The 20198-nt window shown below is 39.1% G+C and overlaps 1 protein-coding gene across 1 annotated transcript in view; it reads left to right on the top strand.

Moving 5' to 3' along the window:
- Window positions 1-19850, top strand: part of MET (MET proto-oncogene, receptor tyrosine kinase) — a 129889-nt gene extending 110039 nt beyond the window's left edge. The window contains exons 15-21 of the mRNA XM_056118305.1: window positions 1362-1592; window positions 3636-3716; window positions 6512-6693; window positions 8115-8224; window positions 9927-10092; window positions 17438-17574; window positions 17681-19850. Coding sequence (XP_055974280.1) covers window positions 1362-1592; window positions 3636-3716; window positions 6512-6693; window positions 8115-8224; window positions 9927-10092; window positions 17438-17574; window positions 17681-17888 — 1115 coding nt within the window. The 3' untranslated portion in view covers window positions 17889-19850. The remainder of the gene's footprint in view (window positions 1-1361; window positions 1593-3635; window positions 3717-6511; window positions 6694-8114; window positions 8225-9926; window positions 10093-17437; window positions 17575-17680) is intronic.
- Window positions 19851-20198: the final 348 nt, after the last annotated feature.

Raw genomic sequence — 20198 nt, 5'->3', positions numbered from 1 at the left:
TTACCATTGAACAAATAAAATGAGTCACAGATAGTTAAGGATACTGGAAAACTTAGAATTTGCTCATCAAAACAAGAGCTGCAAGGCCCTTAAGATTTTAACTTTTTCAATGCATACTACCTCTTATTTTTTAAGAAGTTTGTTTTAGCTTTATGCAGATATACCTTATAAATATTATCTTTGCCCACATGATTCCAGTTACCTTTAAAAATACATACCCCTAAAAAAATAAAAATGCATACCCTTAACAACCTGGACAAATCAAATATCGTTCATAGGTTGGAAATTTCTATCCACTTACTATTTTATATTACCTTTATGTTAACATGTAGTATCTCTAGCCTGAGATTATTAAAATTCACAAGTAATTTTTAATGCTTACTGTACTTTCAGCCCTCGTTTACTCATCAAACCTCAGTCATCAGTACTAAGAAGCTTAAGTTTTATCTTCTTTCCTATGTTGAACCTGCCCATGGTGGAGAATTTAAAAAGCTTTCAATTCTACAAAACTAAACACAAACAAAACAAACACTGTCCTCCCGTTGTTCATCGATTTTCTCGAGTGAGCCCAGTAACGTCTCCATTTTGAGACTTGTTGTTACTGTGCTTGGCATACTGAATACGTCACGGGTAGCTTGCCAGGCTTTGCCGCGGGCGAGATACTCTTCGTAGCTTGCCCTGCTCTCCGAGAGGGGCGGAATAATCGAACTCAGGTGGGCCGTGTTGGCCACATGCAAGGCAAATGCCCTACTCAACTGTGCTATCGCTCCAGCCCCTACAAAACTAATCTCATGTATTTTTAATTACATTTATAAATTATAATCACACGTGAATGATTGATATGTACTGATATGTATAATTCACATAAATTTTAAACAGTATTTGTAAATGCCATTGATAGATACTAACTCTCAAGCAGCTCGTTTGCTTTTCTTCTTTTAAGTTGGATTTTTTGAGACAAGACAATTGTATGACTACTTTTGCTACTTCCTATTCTTAATATATAATGAAAAATAAACCTCATGCGTGAACTTTTTGCTATATCTAAAAGGACCAATGCCTCCTAAAGGAAATTTCAAGAATAAACAACCTTTAAAATTTAATACTGAATCAATTTAAAAGAAAATATAGTAACAATTTTTAAACACTTGTTATATATTATAAGCCAGTATCTTTTTTCAATTTATTGTCATTTATTTAAACATATACCCTTATAAAGGCTCTTCCCATCCTTGTTCAATGATGATACAACTATTTTCTTAATTTTAAAATACAAGTTTAATTTCAATTAACTATCCCAGTTTCAACCCCCCAGGAAAGTTTTCACAATTGTTTTCTGATAGTTTTGCTTTGTCTTACAGACCAGTTTCCTAACTCATCTCAGAACGGATCTTGCAGACAAGTTCAATATCCTCTGTCAGACCTATCCCCCATCCTAACTAGTGGGGATTCTGATATATCCAGTCCATTGCTGCAAAACAGTGTCCACATTGACCTCAGTGCTCTAAATCCAGATCTGGTCCAGGCAGTGCAGCACGTAGTAATTGGGCCAAGCAGCTTGATTGTGCATTTCAATGAAGTCATAGGAAGAGGTAAGTATTTCCACTCTATTTTTTTGTTAAATACGATTTTCCAGTAAGCATTTTATCTTCTGCCTTTGTAGATTAGGATTTTAGACAATGGGGAAAGTAACTGACAGAGCAGTGATAACAAGTGCACTGAATTTCTGTTCTGCAGAAAAACGGCCCTGGAACTCATATCCACAGAATTAGCCCTTGTGCATGGAGTCAGTTTGATAATACGCCAAACACGTGAAAAATAAATCAGAACTCTTCCTCACCTTTTCCCCAAATGACAACTATAGCATTTTGAAGGGTGCCATTTACCTCCTCCTGAAAATCTTTTTAAGTTCCAATATTTTACTACTCATACCTCCCTACTTTGATCGAAGAATGGCAACTAACCCAGTGAATTCCTCATTTATAACTGCTTGTACATCACTGGACAGCATCGGAAGAAAGAAAATTTATAGCATTCCCCTCATCCGAAGTAACACATATCATCTTCTCTGATGCACTCCAATTTCTTTCTATAAAGAGGGATGAATATTTGTAGCAAGCCAGCCCAAACAGTAATAACATCTAGCATTCATACTATTTGAGGAAACATTTAGCAGGAAAAAGAAATCAGTAGTAACCAGGAAATGAACTCTATTTTTCTCACCTATTTTTTTTTCCTTAAAATGATTTTACTTTTAATACTGAATGGCCTCTGGTCTCTTTCTGTCCGCGTGACCTGGAAGAGGGAGCAGAGACAAATGAATGTAGATGATGCTGTTGGAATGAGCTTCCTTAGAAGAACAAAGTCCTGCCTATTTTCCTGTGGCAGCAAGTGCAGTCTTCCATCACACATTATAGCTTTTCATCCTGAGGTTGCTCCCCTTCTCCAACAGCAGCATAACTATCAACCAACACATTTCACGTGAGAGGAACATAGAGTTCTATTACGGGCATGTAAATTCCAGTGATTGCACCAGTTTTAGAGTATCAGGCCTCACTAATTGTGTTCTAATTCCACACATTGTAAAATGAGAGGGACTTTTTTTTAAATTGGTAGTGATAAAATGGCAATTATTTCTCCTTTGAAGTCATAAGCAGTAGCATTCTAGAAATATTAACTCTCACTAATTTGTTTTTTCCTATAGAATGAGAGTCTTCAAAAGCATAGGTTTTATTTTACTCATCTTTGCACTGCAAGAGGGTGGACTTGTAGACTAGGCACTCAGAAAGCCCTAACTGCATGGATGAATTCATTAATGAATGACTTACACAGCAGCTATCAGATATTTGGCACCTCTGGGGAAAATTACTGCCACTGAATAAAGAGCTACCATTGGGGAAATAATGTGGCTAAAGCCAGAAGGAAGGGATGAAATGACTCACAGTGAATTCACTTCATTTGGGCAACTGCCTTCTAGTTTCTGCCAACCTGGATTATATCTTAACTGATGACTAATGGGGGAAATCCTTTTTCTATAATGCTCATCTTATTTCTAATAGTCTCATTTTCATTTCAGTTTAATTTACTGGAATATATGGAGCCAATTTTAATGCATTTTTTTCATGTGGGTAAAACTATTTTTGTATTTATAAGATATTATTTGATCCTTTAAAATAATTCATTTCTTGTATAGGCATGTTTAAGTGATCCTGCTAACGTTGAATATTTTGGCCCTTGTTAATAGTTCTATCACTGAAACAGCTGCTGTTTTATTGTATTTTTTGGCCACATGCAGTGATACCCAGGGTTTTCCCCTGTGTCTGCACTCAGAGATCACTCGTGGTCAGATTTGGGAGACCTTTGCGGTGCTGCATGCAAAGCAAGAACTATACTGTCTTTCTGGCCTCTAATTGTTGTCCCACATAAAAATATTGCTTATGTCATTGGATAAAATGTGCTACATATACACAATCTTCCAAAATAATACTCTTTAGTTATTAACTAAAGGTCCAAAAACAATGTGCTTTTGTAGTATATAGAAGAAAGAGGAAGCAAAAAATCATGAAAGACTTACAAATTTTTGTCTGATAAAAAGCATGATTAACAGCACTAATCAAGAATCCTCTTTCAAACAGGACACTTTGGGTGTGTGTATCATGGAACCTTGCTGGACAATGATGACAAGAAAATTCATTGTGCTGTGAAGTCCTTGAATAGTAAGTTACATTTTATTAAACAGTGGACTACAGTAGTTCATAATAAAATATTGAATTAAAAATTGATATAGGTCAGGAATGTAGTTCAAAAGTAGAGTGTGTGCTAATCATGTGTGAGGCCATGAATCCCCAGCACCACACCCTCCCTTCAAAAATAATGTTTGTTGACACCTTCCCTTGTGGAAAAAAAAATTAGGTGGTGTTTGAATTATGTATCTATTTCTGAAAATTGGTTTGATACTAAATTTTATTGCAGCATTCTCTCAAGAAATTATCCCTCAGTTAAATGAAGTAAGCTAGAAGAAGAAGGATGAACACAGGATGATATCATTTATATGTGGTATTTAGAATAGCCGGATATGGAAATGCAATGTTTCAAGGAAGGGAGGCCTAGATAAACCTTGGCCCCAGAGTACAGGGAGGAGTAGGAAAGAAAGTGTGTGTGTGTGTGTGTGTGTGTGTGTGTGTGTGTGTGTGTGTGTTTGGGGGGTAGAGGGGGTATTGAGACACAGTTGAGAAGCAAAGCAAAGCCAAGTCAGAGGATTAAGGTACAAAAGGTACAAAATGATAGAGTCAAATGGCCGACCCAGAGTCAACAACACTGAAATCAAGGGACCCAAACTTTAACAAATGAATTGAGATGCCTGTCAAGAGGGCTAACTTTGGGGTGGAGTAGGAGGTGAATATGGGAGGGAACCTGGAAACACTCGTGGAAGGAAGTTGACACTGGTAGTGGGATCGGTGCTGCAATGCTGCAGGTCTAAAACTCAACTCTGAATAACTTTGTAAATCATGGTGCCTTAATAAAAGAGTTAAAAGAAAAAAGAAATTATCCCTCAGTAACTATCTGCTTAGTAAAAGTGTAAGAGAAATTAGGTTCCTGGATAAGTAGGATCGTTTAACTATGTTTGGCTTGTAGTATTTGTTTTTGAAAGTGACATTTATGGAAACTATTGGAAGCATGTTGGCACATACAGTCGTAATGACTCATTTTACCCAGAGGCATTACTATAATTGTTTTTTAACCACAACTTCCATTAAAAAGATAAAAAGTGAAATTAAAATTAACAGGAGAGCAATATGCTGGCAGAAAATTGAAAAATCATAAATGTGGTAAGACGTCATTTAACCACAGTTTTAAGCTCTGACACATAAGTAAACTTCCTAAACAAGTGAAACCCCCTCCTAATGCTAGAGGCTTTATTATAATTTTAGCAGTTATTGCATAAATCTGTTTTTATGGGATTTACACTCGAAGGAATAGAGAATGCTTCTAAGCATAAATTAAGTCTATAAATGACCCAAAGCCACAATTATGTCATAAATTACTCTCTTGCACTACACAATGATCTTCTCATTCTAGAGTTTTCCTGACCCCACCTTTGTTGACAGTTCTCACATGTCCAGTCAGCAACCTTGCCTTTTTCTAACCCCACTGAAAATGCTTATAATATGCAACAATCTAAAAGATGTTAACCAGCTACATTTCCAATTTACACTGAAGTAAATATCCTTGAAATGTGCAACTGAAAAGTTTTCCTGTACTACTTCAGCTTTTCGTTTTCAATGTTCTCTATGGTTGGTTTTGTTGGTAGTGTAATCATAGAGTAATTAAAGAGTCAGCTTTTGAAAGCTAACTATAAGCTAGGATGGATTAAGTGTGAATGTCAGTAAATTTGCCTCCTAAAGAACACCTTTGCCAAGTGAACTCAGAAAAATCCTAACACCAAGAAATCATTTTCTGTCCCTGCTGTGCACAGACCTGTATCCAGTCCAGAAGGACTTCCAGGTCTCAGAATTCATTGCTTTTCTTTAAAAGTATTATCACTGACATTGCCACAGGTAGATTAATATATTACAGGTTGCTAACTTCTCTTTAGTACTGACTAATAATAAGTGTTACACCCTCAAAATCCCTGTCCGCCTCTTTAGATAGTCTATGATCAATCCTAGACCAAGGATTGGAAGACTTTAACATCCAGTCTGTTTTCAGAATAAATCAAATAAATTTTTTGAAAAAAAAACCAACTCCTGTGTTTGTGGTTGATTTTGCACTACAATAGCAGAGGAGGGTGTTTTCAACAGAGACAATATGAACCACATTGAACCAAAACATATTTCCCATCGGTTCTGGGACAGAAAAGTGTGCTGGCCCCTTGCTCAGCAGTCGCTACAGTGCTGCATTGGCTGTCTTCCCTCTCCATTGTCTGCATGAGACAAAGGGATTGTCCTACTGACAGAAACAAGTGTAGGCGGTGACATGAAGGCACAGCACAGGTGATGACATCATTCCCTTAGAGGCATTGCAACTTACTTTTTATTATGCTTTGCTGGAATTGAACCCAGGACCTCACACATGTGAGACAGTTACTCAACCTCTGACTTACATCCCTATTCAGATGCATCATAAACAAGCACGTTGGATTGCTGTGATCCATTCAACATATCATATGGTGGCTTGGAGAGTATGGGGGATTTTTTAGGGCTTTGGTTTTTGTTTTATTTTGTTTTGCCTTCAGAGGGAATGGGGGCCACACTCCCCAAAACAACTTATAGTCCTATATAGTTTGTTTGGGCACTTGGATTGATTGGCACTCATGGAATGCTTGGGTACATACAGTACTGGGAACCTAACTGCTTTCAAGGCAAGAACCTTTACCCTGTACTATCTCTCGGGTCCCCGTGGTATTAATTCCATTGCTCTCCCCACCCCAGTATGGCACAGTATTCAGTTAACATCCCTGATAATGATGTTAATGTCATAAGATTAATGTCTCCACTGCTGGATTTCTCAGGAATCACTGACATAGAAGAAGTGTCTCAGTTTCTGACGGAGGGCATCATTATGAAAGACTTTAGCCATGCCAATGTTCTCTCACTGTTGGGAATCTGCCTGCGAAGTGAGGGGTCTCCACTGGTGGTCCTACCATATATGAAACATGGAGATCTTCGAAATTTCATTAGAAATGAGACTCATGTAAGTATGCTTATGTTACCCAAATGCTTATTGGTAACATGTGCCTGCCTGTTGGGAACCTTTTAAACTCTTTTAGTCAGGGTGCATGTAAAGAGACACTATTCACAGAGACAGAGGCTGATTTAATTCACTTGAACCTCCAAGGCCTCTATCCTAGTAGGGAGTCAGTGGGTTTCTAGAGGGGTTTTCGGAGAGAGTGATTCTTTCCTGCCCTGGAGTTGTGGGCTGGTATTTCTATTCCCAGTAAAAGTGTTTTTTGATGTAATTGATTTCGCTTTTTGGGTAGAATGTAGAGCCAAATAGACATAAGTTCAAATAATAGCTTCGCCACTCATTATCTGAGAGTCTTGTATGAAATCTTTCTAAGTATATATTTCTGATCCTTTTATGTCTAGGGTATACTGACTCTAATTGCTTACCTTAAAGTACGCATTTTATATGCAAAACAAACTACCCAAACTTATACCCCAGCCACCTCCATGGGTTTCTCAAGCTCTGGGTCACTATCCACCTGCCCTAATCATCCCAGGATAAAGTAAAGTAAAAGTAAAGGCCCTCCCGTTGTTCATCGATTTGCTCGAGCGGGCCCAGTAATGTCTCCATTGAAGATTTTGTTGTTATTGTGTTTGGCATATCGAATACATCACGGTTGGCTTGCCAGGCTCTGCCGTGTGGGCGAGATACTCTCAGTAGCTTGCCGGGCTCTCCAAGAGGGGCAGAGGAATTGAACTCAGGTCGGCCATGTTGGCTGTGTGCAAGGCAAACGCCCTACCGCTGTGCTATCGCTCTAGCCCTACCCAGGATAAACGCTAGAAAACTCAGACTAGCCCCTACCCCATGAAAATATTGAAACTCCCAGTTCTTACTTACTTAGCCTGTTCACCACTATCTTCCTGCAGAAACCACAAACAAACCTTTTTCCCCTTGTTCTCTTTACCTCCTCACCAAACCTACCAACTTCCCTAGGTATTCTTGAATGGCACAGCATGGCATGCACCTTCTCTTGGGAATTGCAACAAGCCATATTTTCAATCATTGCTTCCCACTTCAGGGCCTCACTATACCTGAATAAAACTTACATCTTGAAATGTCTATATTTTCCCCTTCTAAAAAGTGGAACCCATACCAACTGCATTACAAAATGTATAAGGCTTAGTCAAATTTACGTATCTCTCTTTCTCTCTCTCCTTTTTTCCTCTCTATCTCTCTCTCTCACTCTACACACACACACACACACACACACACACACACACACAGAGCCTGACGTTTTGCATAAGTACTTAATAAGTTGCGGCTGTTATCAGTACGACACATGATATTTTTTTGAAATAAGATCGCCCTTATAAACATTTCAGAATCCTGAAATTACAAAACAGAGCCTGCTCAGTTTGTGCTTTTTCCATTGCTCTCTTTGATTGCAGAGTCCAACTGTAAAAGATCTTATTGGCTTTGGTCTTCAAGTAGCCAAAGGCATGAAATATCTCGCAAGCAAAAAGTTTGTGCACAGAGATTTGGCTGCAAGAAACTGTATGTAAGTATAAGAATCTCTGTGCCCTCAGCCCAAATGATGTGACAAGAGGAATCTGTTTTCTAGTATTCAAGGCTAGTGAGGATGTTTTGTCCTCTTATGCAAAAGTCCTTTATTTCCGTTACACTTTTAAATCCATGTGTAAGCACTGGGCCTGTGGGCGGGCCTTTCAGGCTTTATTAAAAGGAGAATTTAAAAGAGATTTTGCAGGAGTGTTCTTAAACAGCTGTTGCATGCTTTTACTTTGGCTTCTCCTTCCCACCAGTAGCCCCCAATGTTGTGGTTTCACACTGCATTAGAGTTAGGGAGGGAGAATTTGATCTTCAGCGTTTTACAATGAAAAGGAGGAACCGGCTGGTAACCCAGAAACCAATACATTGTAACTCCTCAAGAAAGGATTTGAAGTCAGCCAGCAAAAGCCTTACCAAAAATGGTATTTGGGAATGAATATACAAAGACCTTTATTTGTGTCTGGCTGCTGGGGCTGTATAATACAACAGTCAACAGTTTGTAATTGATTCAGTGCTTTCTCTCGCATAGCACTGATTCATGACTTATGGTATGTGTGAATGAAAAAGCTGTGCTATTAATTTCCTACCTTGGTTGTGGTCAATGTAACGACACAAAAGCCAGCTTAAATAGAAGGACACATAGCCCCAGATAGCGGAAATTGATTTCTGTTGCCCTTGCTGTTGTTCTTAGATGCTTTACTATGTATTCTATTTCCCTGTTACCTGGGGGCTGGAATTTATGAGTTTTATGAAGTAAGGAACCTGGTCCTGAGAATGAAAAAAGTAAAATAACAGGGTTCTATCATGTCACCTCCGTGAAGCAATATTGCTAGTAAGTTACAAGTGAAATTCGAATTTGCTTTGGGTCATCTTTTCGCATTCTGTTTAGCAACCAAGGATAACTTGAAGGGGAGCCATTTTTACTGCTTCTGCAGACTAATATTAGAGCAAAAAAAATCTTAATTATTATAGTTGTATTTTATTTGTTTGTTTGTTTGTTCGGGGACTATACCCAGCAGTACTCAAGGCTAACTCCAGTTCTGTGCCCTGGTGATGCGTGGGGAATTATATGCCCTGCTGGGATCAAACCAGAGTTGGCCACATGCAAGACAAGTGCCTTATCCTCTGTAATATGACTGACCCAAATAAGATTTACTTATGATACAGCATTCGTGACCTTTTTCTTCTGCCTGTAGGTTTTGTAATGTTAAGTGTCAAGTGTTTCTTAAAAGATTTCTTGTAGTTTAGTGTTAGTATAAGCCAACTGACACTCTCCCTTTAGAAGTTATGGATTTCAAACCCTCCAGTTGTTTTGTTCTATTCCATAGATGTTCAGCATTGCTATGAACATTCTCTTTTGGTCACTTAAATAATTTTTGTCTTTGTGTGTGTGTGTGTGTGTGAGAGAGAGAGAGAGAGAGAGAGAGAGAGAGAGAGAGAGAGAGAGAGAGAAAGGTGAAGAAAAGTGTCTGCCACTGAGGCAGACTGGGTTGGGAGGTGATGGGAGGAAAACTGGGGACACTGGTGCTGGGAAATGTACACTGGTAGAGGAGTGGGTGTTGGAATACTATATGACTGAAACCTAATATAAACAGCTTTGTAAAGGTCTATCTCAGTGATTCAATAAAGAAATCTTTTAAAATATATATAAAACAAAACAAACAAAAAATAATAATTTTTGTCCTTTTTTATAGGTTGGATGAAAATTTCACTGTCAAGGTTGCTGATTTTGGTCTTGCCAGAGATATATATGATAAGGAATACTATAGTGTCCACAACAAAACAGGAGCGAAACTGCCAGTGAAGTGGATGGCTTTAGAAAGTCTACAAACTCAGAAGTTTACCACCAAGTCAGATGTGGTAATGTATCAGTTAGCCTCCACCAGCTCTTTTACTTTTATATCCAACATTTTTTAGTAATTTTATGGCTACTTTTTTTTTAAATCACAGCTAACTTATTATTTTAAGGGAATCCTCAGCACCACTAATTTTTATTTCCTTCATAAATGAAAATGGGCTTACTTATCCTTCAGGTATTTATATTTTCATAAGTTCAGTTTTTACATAGCATTGGTCCCAGAGGATAACATGCTGAAACCTTAGGACAATCAGACAGCAGCTCTATCCTCCAAGAACCTTGGTCCCATGGGAAAAAGAAGGTATGTCCCTCCCCGACTGTTACACAACACACAGTGGGCTTAGCTGGGCTTCCTGTGGTCAAAGAAGGCAAGCATTCCATCTTAGCCAGCAGAAAGCTATAACTGAGACCTCTCTGGCAGTGAGGTCATTGTACCTCACTAGCACCACCCTTGCCTCTATCTTCTAAGGCCATCCTCCTCTTATAGAAAAAGCCTCAAAAGGCATGTACCTCGGTGTTGGGACTCGGCTGGGCAACCCTGTGCAGTCAGTGCTATTACTCTGCCCTCCCCATGGTAAAGGAGGTAGTGCTTAAAATGAGACTTATGGGAGGGTACACTTATGAGAATCTTATGCTTGGAGTATCATGCTTCACTCAAGTGAGAGAAGGAATCCAGAGTTCCAACCTCTGTCGACGATGGAAGATCAGGGACGCTGCCTCATTTGTTAAGGTATCAAAAATCAGATGGGCCGGACACGTAATGCGAGTTAAGAGATAACCACTGGACTAGAGCTGTTACCAACTGGATTCCACGGGATGTCAAAAGAACGCATGGCTTCCCACCCTACGAGATGGTCAGACTTCTTCGTCAAAACCCTGAACAAACGGTTTGAGGCTCTTTGTGTTCCTGGAGTGAGCAGACACCATTGGGCTACACTAGCATATGAATGGAGATATTAGTGGTGCCCACTCGAGCAAATGAATGATGACAAGTGATGGGAGGGTAGAATGGCAGTGAAATACCAACCCTGGGTGGGGAGGAGATGGAGAGAAAGGTGAAAGCATCTTTAATAATTCTGTAGAAAGCCAGAAAGATAGTACAGGGGTTAAGGTGCTTGCCTCACATGCAGCCAGCCTCACTGCGCGAGAATCCCCAGGAAGGGCCTCAAGGCCACTTAAGTGGCTAAATAAAATAAGAGAAAATAAGATTCTAAAGACATGGTAAGTGGTGGGTAAATTGGCCAAAGCAGATGGTCCAGAGGGAATTTTTGAGAATAAATTGAGTAAACTATGTTTATACAAGATCATAGAGCTCCTTGGGAAGAACACTACGAAGTCTGGAGTTTATTCTCTGCCCATGTGGAAACACTAAGTATAATCAGATTAAACTACAGTCTTTTTTCATCCTTTAAGATGTTTTGAGAGAAGTAGATGCAGAAAGATGAAGTAGAGATGTAGAACTTGAAGCCACATAAAAGCTGCAAAAATAGAAAATAGATGAAAGGAAAGGCTATCCCAGAGGTAGAACCAGCAGTGAATAACAGGGAATTGATTTATGTCAAAGTGCAGCAGAGTTCAGTGACAATGCAACAGCAACTATGTGATGCAAGGAGCAGGAACTAGTTTAGGAAGAAAAAATACAAAACTGAGCCTGGAATATGCTGAGTTTGACTTGAAAGTTGGATGTGCATGCAGAGAGTTCTATCAAGCCAGTGGAAATGGAAATCTGCACCTCGCCCAACTTCTTTGGTTCTCTTAATTAAGGTTACTAGAACAAAATATCATACTCAGAGTGACTTAAACAACAGATACTTATTTTCTTACAAATTAGGGCCTGGAATTCTGATATCAGGGTGCCAGGCTGAGTTCTTCTAAGGGCTCTTGTCTTGGCTTGCCAATGACTTTTTTTGTAAGGCAGCTTTGGTTTACATGATTATATGATTGTATGTTAGAAGGATATAATCTCACACCTCTTTTAAATATATGTTGCACCACATCCATCACAAAAGTACCAGTATCCTTCCACCAGTCATCTAACCTCTTCTGTGATAATCTGAGTTATGCTGTGCTATAACATATAACTTTTTAATTTGTCTGTATATGTTCCCTTGCTTCTCTATATCAGCCAGTAGATGTCTTTCTCCTTCTTATTTCACTTAGCATGCCCCCTTCCAGTTCCACCCTTGCTGTTGCAAAATGCAAGATTTCATTATTTTTTATCGCTGAGGAATATTTCATTCTATGTAAATTCTATATCTTTATCTTGACTTTTGTCATTGAACACTTGAGTTGTTTCCATATCTTTTTTTTTTGTACCAGGAACATTGGTGTGCATAGCTTTTCAAATTAATGTTTCTGTGTTCTTCTGATAGACAGCTATGAGTGGATTTACTGATAGATATTTGTGAGTGAACGTATGGTAGATCAGGTTTTAATATTTTGAAAAATATATCAAGTGATTTTCAGAGACTGAACCAATTTATATTTCCAACAGGTAAATACTCTCTCCTTGCGAAAGAAGAGAGGGCAGATCTCCTAGCTTCTCCTCTACTTATAAGGCCATTAATCTGATCATAGTAATTTCAATTTCAGGAGCTCATTTAAACTTAATTACCTCCCAGGATAGGGCCTTCAATATTAGTTTTGTAGAGACACGATTGAGTCCATAACATAGGTAAAGCCTGGAAATATGTTCTTGAGAGTCCAAAAGCAATTGTTTGGAAATATATATATATTCAGTGATGGATAAACACAGAGAGGTCAGAGACCTATGAAAAGAGAATCTCATGAAAACAAAAACAAGAAGGGCTAGAGTGATAGCACAGCAGGTAAGGTGTATGCCTTGCACACGGCCGATCAGGGTTCAATCCTCGGCATCCCATGTGGTCACCCAAGCACTGCCAGAAGTAATTCCTGAGTGCAGAGCAGGAGTAACCCCTAATCAATGCTGGGTGTGACACAAAAAAAGCAAAAATAAATAAATAAATAAATAAATAAAGAGGAATGGGATATTCATCAGGGTTCGTTTTATGCTACTCTTCACATAAGAAAGGTCTGAAAGTGAGTGACTGGGAGATCAAAGTGTGCTAAGGAACCTGGGTGTTGTTCTGTTTGCAAACACTGATGTTTCAGTCCTTGGGGGTAGCAAGTTTTTTAAGAAGGAAAAGCAGAAACCAGCAATATCATCAAACATAATGGGCAAAAAAGTAATGTAAAAGGAGGGCATAGACTTCCAAAGAAAAAGGATTAACAGCCATTGAGACATTACAGGACAAGAATGCAGTGCCCGGGATCAAACCTAGGTCACACGAACAGGGCTTACATATTTAAGGTTCTACTCTCTCTCCAGCCTCTTAGCAAATAATTTTTCAATTGATTTCAATCTTAATGCTAACATGCGAATTTGAAGGTTAATTCCATTAAGTTGTCAAAAGTGACTCAATATTTTTAGGCTTTGAAAATTTCAATTTTGTAAGGGTGAAAGGGAGCAGTTACCTAGTTCCCACTTGGAAGGAATAATGTGTCTATTGGGATCAAAGCAGTCAGTGAACTTAAAGGTTTCTCACACTTGAGTAAAGAAGTGTAGTTCATAAAGACATATATCACCATTTACAGTACCTACCGAGTTTCTTCCCTTCCGTTCAGAGACGTGCTTTAGTCTCCTACTCCATACTCCGTGATCTGTTTGTCTGTGTTTTCCATTCCCATCAACTGTTTTTTGTTTTTTGTTTTTTGTTTTTCCCTCTCAGACCTTCAGTTTTCCTCTGTCTCCTTTGAGCCTGTAGTATCCTGGAAGTGTTGCTAAACCAAAATTGATTTTCTGGGCCCTCTGCCCAGGGGTGACCTGCATGGACTGACCTAGTCTCCTTGTGTCATTTTCACCTTGGCTCCTGTCCAGGGCGAGATAGTCTGTGTGATCTCACAGCACAGACTGTATCAACAAAAGGGAACCCCAGTACACTGGTGGTGAGAACAGAACTTGATGCCGCCATTGTGGAATACAGTATGAAAATTCCTCAAATTCTTTAAAGTCGAACTCTCATGTCATCAGTGACTCTTCCAACTATTTATATGAGGCTGTTAAAATACCCCCACCATCACCAGGGTGGCCCAGGTATCCCCAACACCGCGGGTCCGAGCGGCCTGTATTCCCAGGCCCCTGCACTGAACTAACTAAAGGCGCAGTTGACCAAGAATTGCTAATGGAGCTCCCTGACCTCCTGAGCACGTCTTGGAAGCCATCCCACCCGCCAAAAAAAGAATATAGAACACTTACTCAACTAAAATATATTTACCCTCATGGTCACTAAATGATTATATTTGTAAAAGCTAAGACATTGAAGAAACTTAAGTGTCCTTCAGTGAATGAATGGGTAAGGAAAATGTGGATTTTTATGTATAATGGAACATCATCCAGCCATGAAAAGAAAAGGAAATATTTCCATTTGCAACAACATAGATAGTCCTTGAGAGCATTATGCTAAGTAAAATAAGTCAGAGGAATATAAATACTATGATACTTGAAATCTGAAAAAAACAAATGAGACTCATGGTTTGGTAATGATCAGAGGTTCGGGGACTAGTGGCATTAGAGGACTAACCTAGGAAAAATGGATTTAAAAGTTCCAACTCTCAGCAATCAAATCAGCCATGGCTATGTAACATATCCAAGGAAACCATGGTTTAAAATACTATATACTTAGGTCGCAGAGTAACACAGCAGAGGCATGCCGGGCATACAGAATACTATATCCTTGGGGTAGGATGATAGTTCATAGGGCTAGAGAGATGCTTGACATGGCAGGGACCATGATCAATCCCTGGTCCAGATGATTCCTCGAAGAATGGGCCCTTAGCACTACAGAGTGTGGCACAAAAAAAAACAAATAATCACTTCTGGGCTGGAGCGATAGCACTGTGGGTAAGGCGTTTGCCTTACAAGCAGCCAATATGGCCGACCCGAGTTCGATTCCTCCGCCCCTCTCGGAGAGCCCGGCAAGCTACCGAGAGTATCTCGCCTGCACAGCAGAGCCTGGCAAGCTCCCCGTGATGTATTCGATATGCCAAACACAGTAACAACAAGTCTCACGATGGAGATGTTACTGGGCCCGCTTGAGCAAAATCGATGAATAACGGGAGGACCATGACTTGTTCTCTAGATGCAGGCTATAAGTTGTACTTCATATACTGTATTATGGTAATTATTTCACCATACAGAAAAATATTAAATCAGTATCTTATGGCCTGGAAACTAATGTTTTATGTCATTATATTTCAGTATAAGTAAATGAAATGATTGAAAAGGAAGATAGGAACATGTTAACGCTTTCACCCTACCAGAAGATCCTATAAGAAAAGAATTTGGAAAATGTACTCTTAGCTACTGATAAAATCTTTATCTCTGGACTTTGTATATTATTTTTGAAAAATTCTATTATTTACAATGTAAACATTATCCATCTCTAATTTAAACAAAAAACAAAATGTGTACCTTACTACATTAGTTTTATTTATTTTTTAAATAAGGTAATCCTTGTCTTTATTGTTCTTTACAAATTTTATATTCGCTATTCATCTTTTTTTTTTAATTTTAAATAGTGAGACATCATGAGGTACAGTTACAGACTTACACATTTTTGTGCTTGGGTTTCAATTATACAATGATCAAATGCCCATCCCTCCACCAATGCCCATTTCCCACCACCACGGATCCCAGTATCCCTCCCACCCTCCCATCCCCCCCATCCCACCCTGCCTCTGTGGCAGGGCATTCCTTTTTGTTCTCTCTCTCTTATTGGGTGTTGTGGTTTGCAAAAGAGGCAATGGGTGACAATCATGTTTGGTCTATAGTCTACTTTCAGCATGCTTCTCCCATCCTGGGAGGCTCCTCCCAACACCTTTATTTGGTGTTCCTTTCTCTATCTGAGCTCCCTTTTCCCCTAGCAACTACATTAGTTTTAGAGAGCATTTGTGGGGCCCAGAGCCCCACAAATAGCAAGTTACACTTTTGCCTTGCACACAACTGAACCAGTTCAATCCCCAGCATCCCATATGATCCTCCAAGCACAGTCAGAGGTGATTCCTAAGGCAGAGCCAGGAGGAACCCCTGAGCATTGCCAGATGTGATCCAAAAAGCAAAAACAAATGATTTAATTTTTTAAAAATATAAAGCATTTGTGGGCCCGGAAAGATAGAAAGCATAGCACTGCTTGCCTTGCACATGGCTGACCCAAGTTCAGTTCCCAGCATCCCATATGGTCCCATGATCCCCACCAGAAGTGATTCCTGAGCACAGAGCCAGGAGTAATCCCTGAGCATTTCCAGGTGTGGCCCCAAAACCAAAACTAAATGAATAAACAAATAATAATAAAGGGCATTTGTGAGCTACAGAGTTAGCACAACGGACTGAGTACATGGAAATGTCAGAGCATGCCAGCCTAGCATACTAGGTCTAGGTTCTAACCCAGACATCACATGGTCCCTCAGGCCCCATCAGGTGTGACCCCAAAAAAATAAATAAATAAGATTAAAAATTTTCCTTCTCTTCACCCTGACAAGACCCCGAGTTGCCGCCCATGAACGGCTCCTCCGGCTCTTGGATGGCCATGATCACAGAGGCACACAAACCAACCTCGGAACCCAGCAGCTTCTGGCAGAAATCCCTCCGGACTTAATTACTAAAATATTAGAAATCCAATATGCTTTTCATTATCAGCAATAGAAAACAAATTATCTATTGATGACTTCTCAGCAGGTCTGCATGTTAGGAGAAAATTCCAAATAATGGTAGGTCTTCTGTCGAAAAATTGTAATCAAAGTAGAGAGAGAGTAAAGTGGAAATCATCTGCCACACTGGCAGGGGGAGGGGTGGGATGGGGGGTATACTGGGGTTCTTGGTGGTGGAAAATGTGCACTGGTGAAGGGATGGGTGTTGATCATTGTATGAAACCTAAAAGTTTTGTAACTGTTCTCACAGTGATTCTATTTTTTAAAAAAATTTTAAATGGAGAACATTTTGTTCAAGAGAGGGGTTAGAGAGATAGTACAGTAGATAGAGCACTTAACTTGCATGCAGCCAACCCAGGTTCAATCCTCAGCATCCTATGTGGTCCCCTGAGCACCTACAGGAGTAATTCCTGAGTCGCAGATCCAAAAGTAACCCCTGAGCATCACCAACTGTGACCCAAAAAGCCAAAAAACAAACAAACACAAAGAACACTTTGTCCAAGAGAGAATCAGAACTGCCTATACTGAGTCAAGTTTTGTTAGAAAACCTACTGCTCAAATTTCATATTTGTGCCGTCACGCCTCTCTCACCTGAATCCTCCCTGCTTTTGTTTGCTCTAGTGGTCCTTTGGTGTGCTCCTCTGGGAGCTGATGACAAGAGGAGCACCACCTTATCCAGACGTCAATACCTTTGACATCACAATCTATTTGTTGCAAGGCAGGAGGCTCTTACAACCTGAATACTGCCCAGATCCCTTGTAAGTAGACATTCAGCAGCCTCTTCCGAGTTACAATATGATTTACTTCTACAGAAATGTTAGCCTTCACAGGATCTCTCATGAAAATTCTTGGTTTTGTTCATAGGTATGAAGTAATGTTAAAGTGCTGGCACCCTAAGGCTGAACTGCGCCCAACTTTCTCTGAACTGGTCTCTAGGATATCAGGGATATTCTCCACTTTCATCGGGGAACATTATGTCCATGTGAACACTACTTATGTGAATGTCAAGTGTGTTGCTCCCTATCCTTCTCTCTTGTCCTCACAAGGCAATGATGGCCAGGGGGACACATGATGGAGCCCAAGACATTCTTGAAGAAACATCATAGAACTGTCAAAACAGTCCCACCTCATCCAAGATTATTTTCACTGCCTGGTCAATGGGAGGTCACAAGATGTCTTTCATTTTTGTCAAAATTGCACTACGACAGAACCTTGTATTATTTTTAAAGTGCTGGATTTTAAGGAATTTCTCATCTGACCAAGCATCGGAGCCAGAAACTTGGCCCTACAGGCCAGTGATTAGGGACAGCCCTGCTGCTAGGAGGTTGCATCTGCCACCTTCAGACCAAACCCTGGATTCTGGATTGAAACTTAGAAAAATCAGGATGTTACCTGATACCCTGTGGAGTATGGAGGAGATAATATTGAGGCCACTTGGTCACAGAATATTTTGAAGAAGTGGTAATGAAGAAGGAGAGATGTGGCAGCCTCCGAACTAGGCCACTCATTTAGAATTCATGTCTTTCAAAGAACTTTTTGTGTGGTGTGGTCACAAACCACATCAGTGGTTATTCATTACTGTTTTTCATTACTGATGTCATTTTCCTGTTAGGCAAACATTCCCTTTTAAATTGTTGCATACACATTCCTCTTACTGAAGAAATATCCCTAGGCAATGCAGTCAACATTTTAAGACAGCAGGACATGATTGTGTTTATATATTAACAGGGATATTTACATATTGTACATAGATGCCTTTAAGAAGGTTTTCATAAAATAGAATAGTCACAACAAAATAGTTGTCATTTAAAAACCAACTAAGAATGAAAATGTTCTGGTTTAATGAATGTGGATATTTAGAAGTTTTTGTCTGTATGTATTTTTTTAATGAAAATAAAACAAGTACTTTGTGATAAGTGTTTTTAAAGGTAACTCAGCATGTTTTTAAAGCATAATACATTTGACTAAAAGGTTCATTGATCCCAATCACAGCTGATAGGTAGAGCAAGGAAAGGATCAATGGACTGGAAATATTAGCCTCTTTCTCAGGTGGCAACTTTCCACCCCACAACTAGACAATAGAGGAGACCAGTTTTGCATTAATACATAATTTTTGTTAAGCTTAATATATTTTGAGGACAAAAAGGCAATGGAAAGTTCTGGCCATTTTGCCTAGATAAACAGTTTAATTTTGTGGTGTTTTATTCTGTGGGATTTTGTGCTTACTACTGTATAGTGCATGAGGCACAGGATACTCTGACTGGTTTTGTCAATGTAACATTTAAAGTTTTATATTTTTATAAAAATGTTTATTTTTAATGATATGGAAAAATCTTTTGTTAGGCCACAAAAACACTGCACTGTGAACATTTCAGAAAAGGAATGTCAGGCTTGGATTAATGACAATGTGGTTTTGAATGACTATAAATAGTGATAAGGATATATACTGATAGCCTGTACACCCCACCCTATTACATCACCAGGACTTAAAGCCAAGGGTTAACATAGCAAGCTATAAAGTGACTGTGATACACTGAGACCCAATGGGCTGTTGTTCCAAGAGAGTGATTACACCCAAAAGCTCTTTAACAATGATGGAACTTACCAGAAGACCCAAGGAATTGTACTGGAGAGACACATTTATTTCATAAGTACTTAAAGTAATATGAATTTACAGAGTATTATAAATGGCGGTGACCCAAAAATATATATATACATATATATATTCTGCAAAAAGAAATCTCTCTGCCCATGTCAAGAGAAATTATATCATGAACAGAGTGTATTGAAATAACCATCAAGAATACTACACATCTATATATATGCTTAAGAAAGCTGCAATGTGAAAATCATGTTTGATATTTAGAAACATGTCCTTAGGTTAATGTATCTAAACAGACTGTGGGAATAAGTGATTCTTCTAAGAATTAGATACTTGTCACTGCCTATACCTGCAGTTGAACTGAATGGTACTTTGTATGTTAATAGTTGTTGTTCTTATCAATCATAAGATTAAATTGTTGTATCTTGTATCTTGAAAGTTGGTTATTGCTAGTCATGCTTGATTACTGCCTCCGTTTTCAACATAACAGGAAGCCTAAAATTGATTTCACCTGGAAGCATTAAGCTTAACGGTAAATTAGTGTCTGTAGCAAGTTAAGCTAAAAGAATTTGCATCCCAAGGGGGCCAGGGATGTGACAGAGTGGTAAAGTGCATGCCTTGCACACATGAGGCCCCAGTTTGATCCCTAGCAACACACACACACACACATACACACACACCCCTAAATGTCAGGAAGTCTTTCTTCAAAACGTAGTCTGCCCTGATTTATAGAATTATCTGTATTTCTCCACCAATCTTTTTTTAAATTTTATTTTATTT

Source organism: Sorex fumeus, unplaced genomic scaffold (genome assembly GCF_029834395.1).
Source record: "Sorex fumeus unplaced genomic scaffold, SorFum_2.1 ptg000037l, whole genome shotgun sequence".
NCBI classification, from domain to species: domain Eukaryota; kingdom Metazoa; phylum Chordata; class Mammalia; order Eulipotyphla; family Soricidae; genus Sorex; species Sorex fumeus.
Note: the sequence above shows the minus strand (reverse complement) of the source record. Positions and strands in the feature narration are given on the sequence as shown.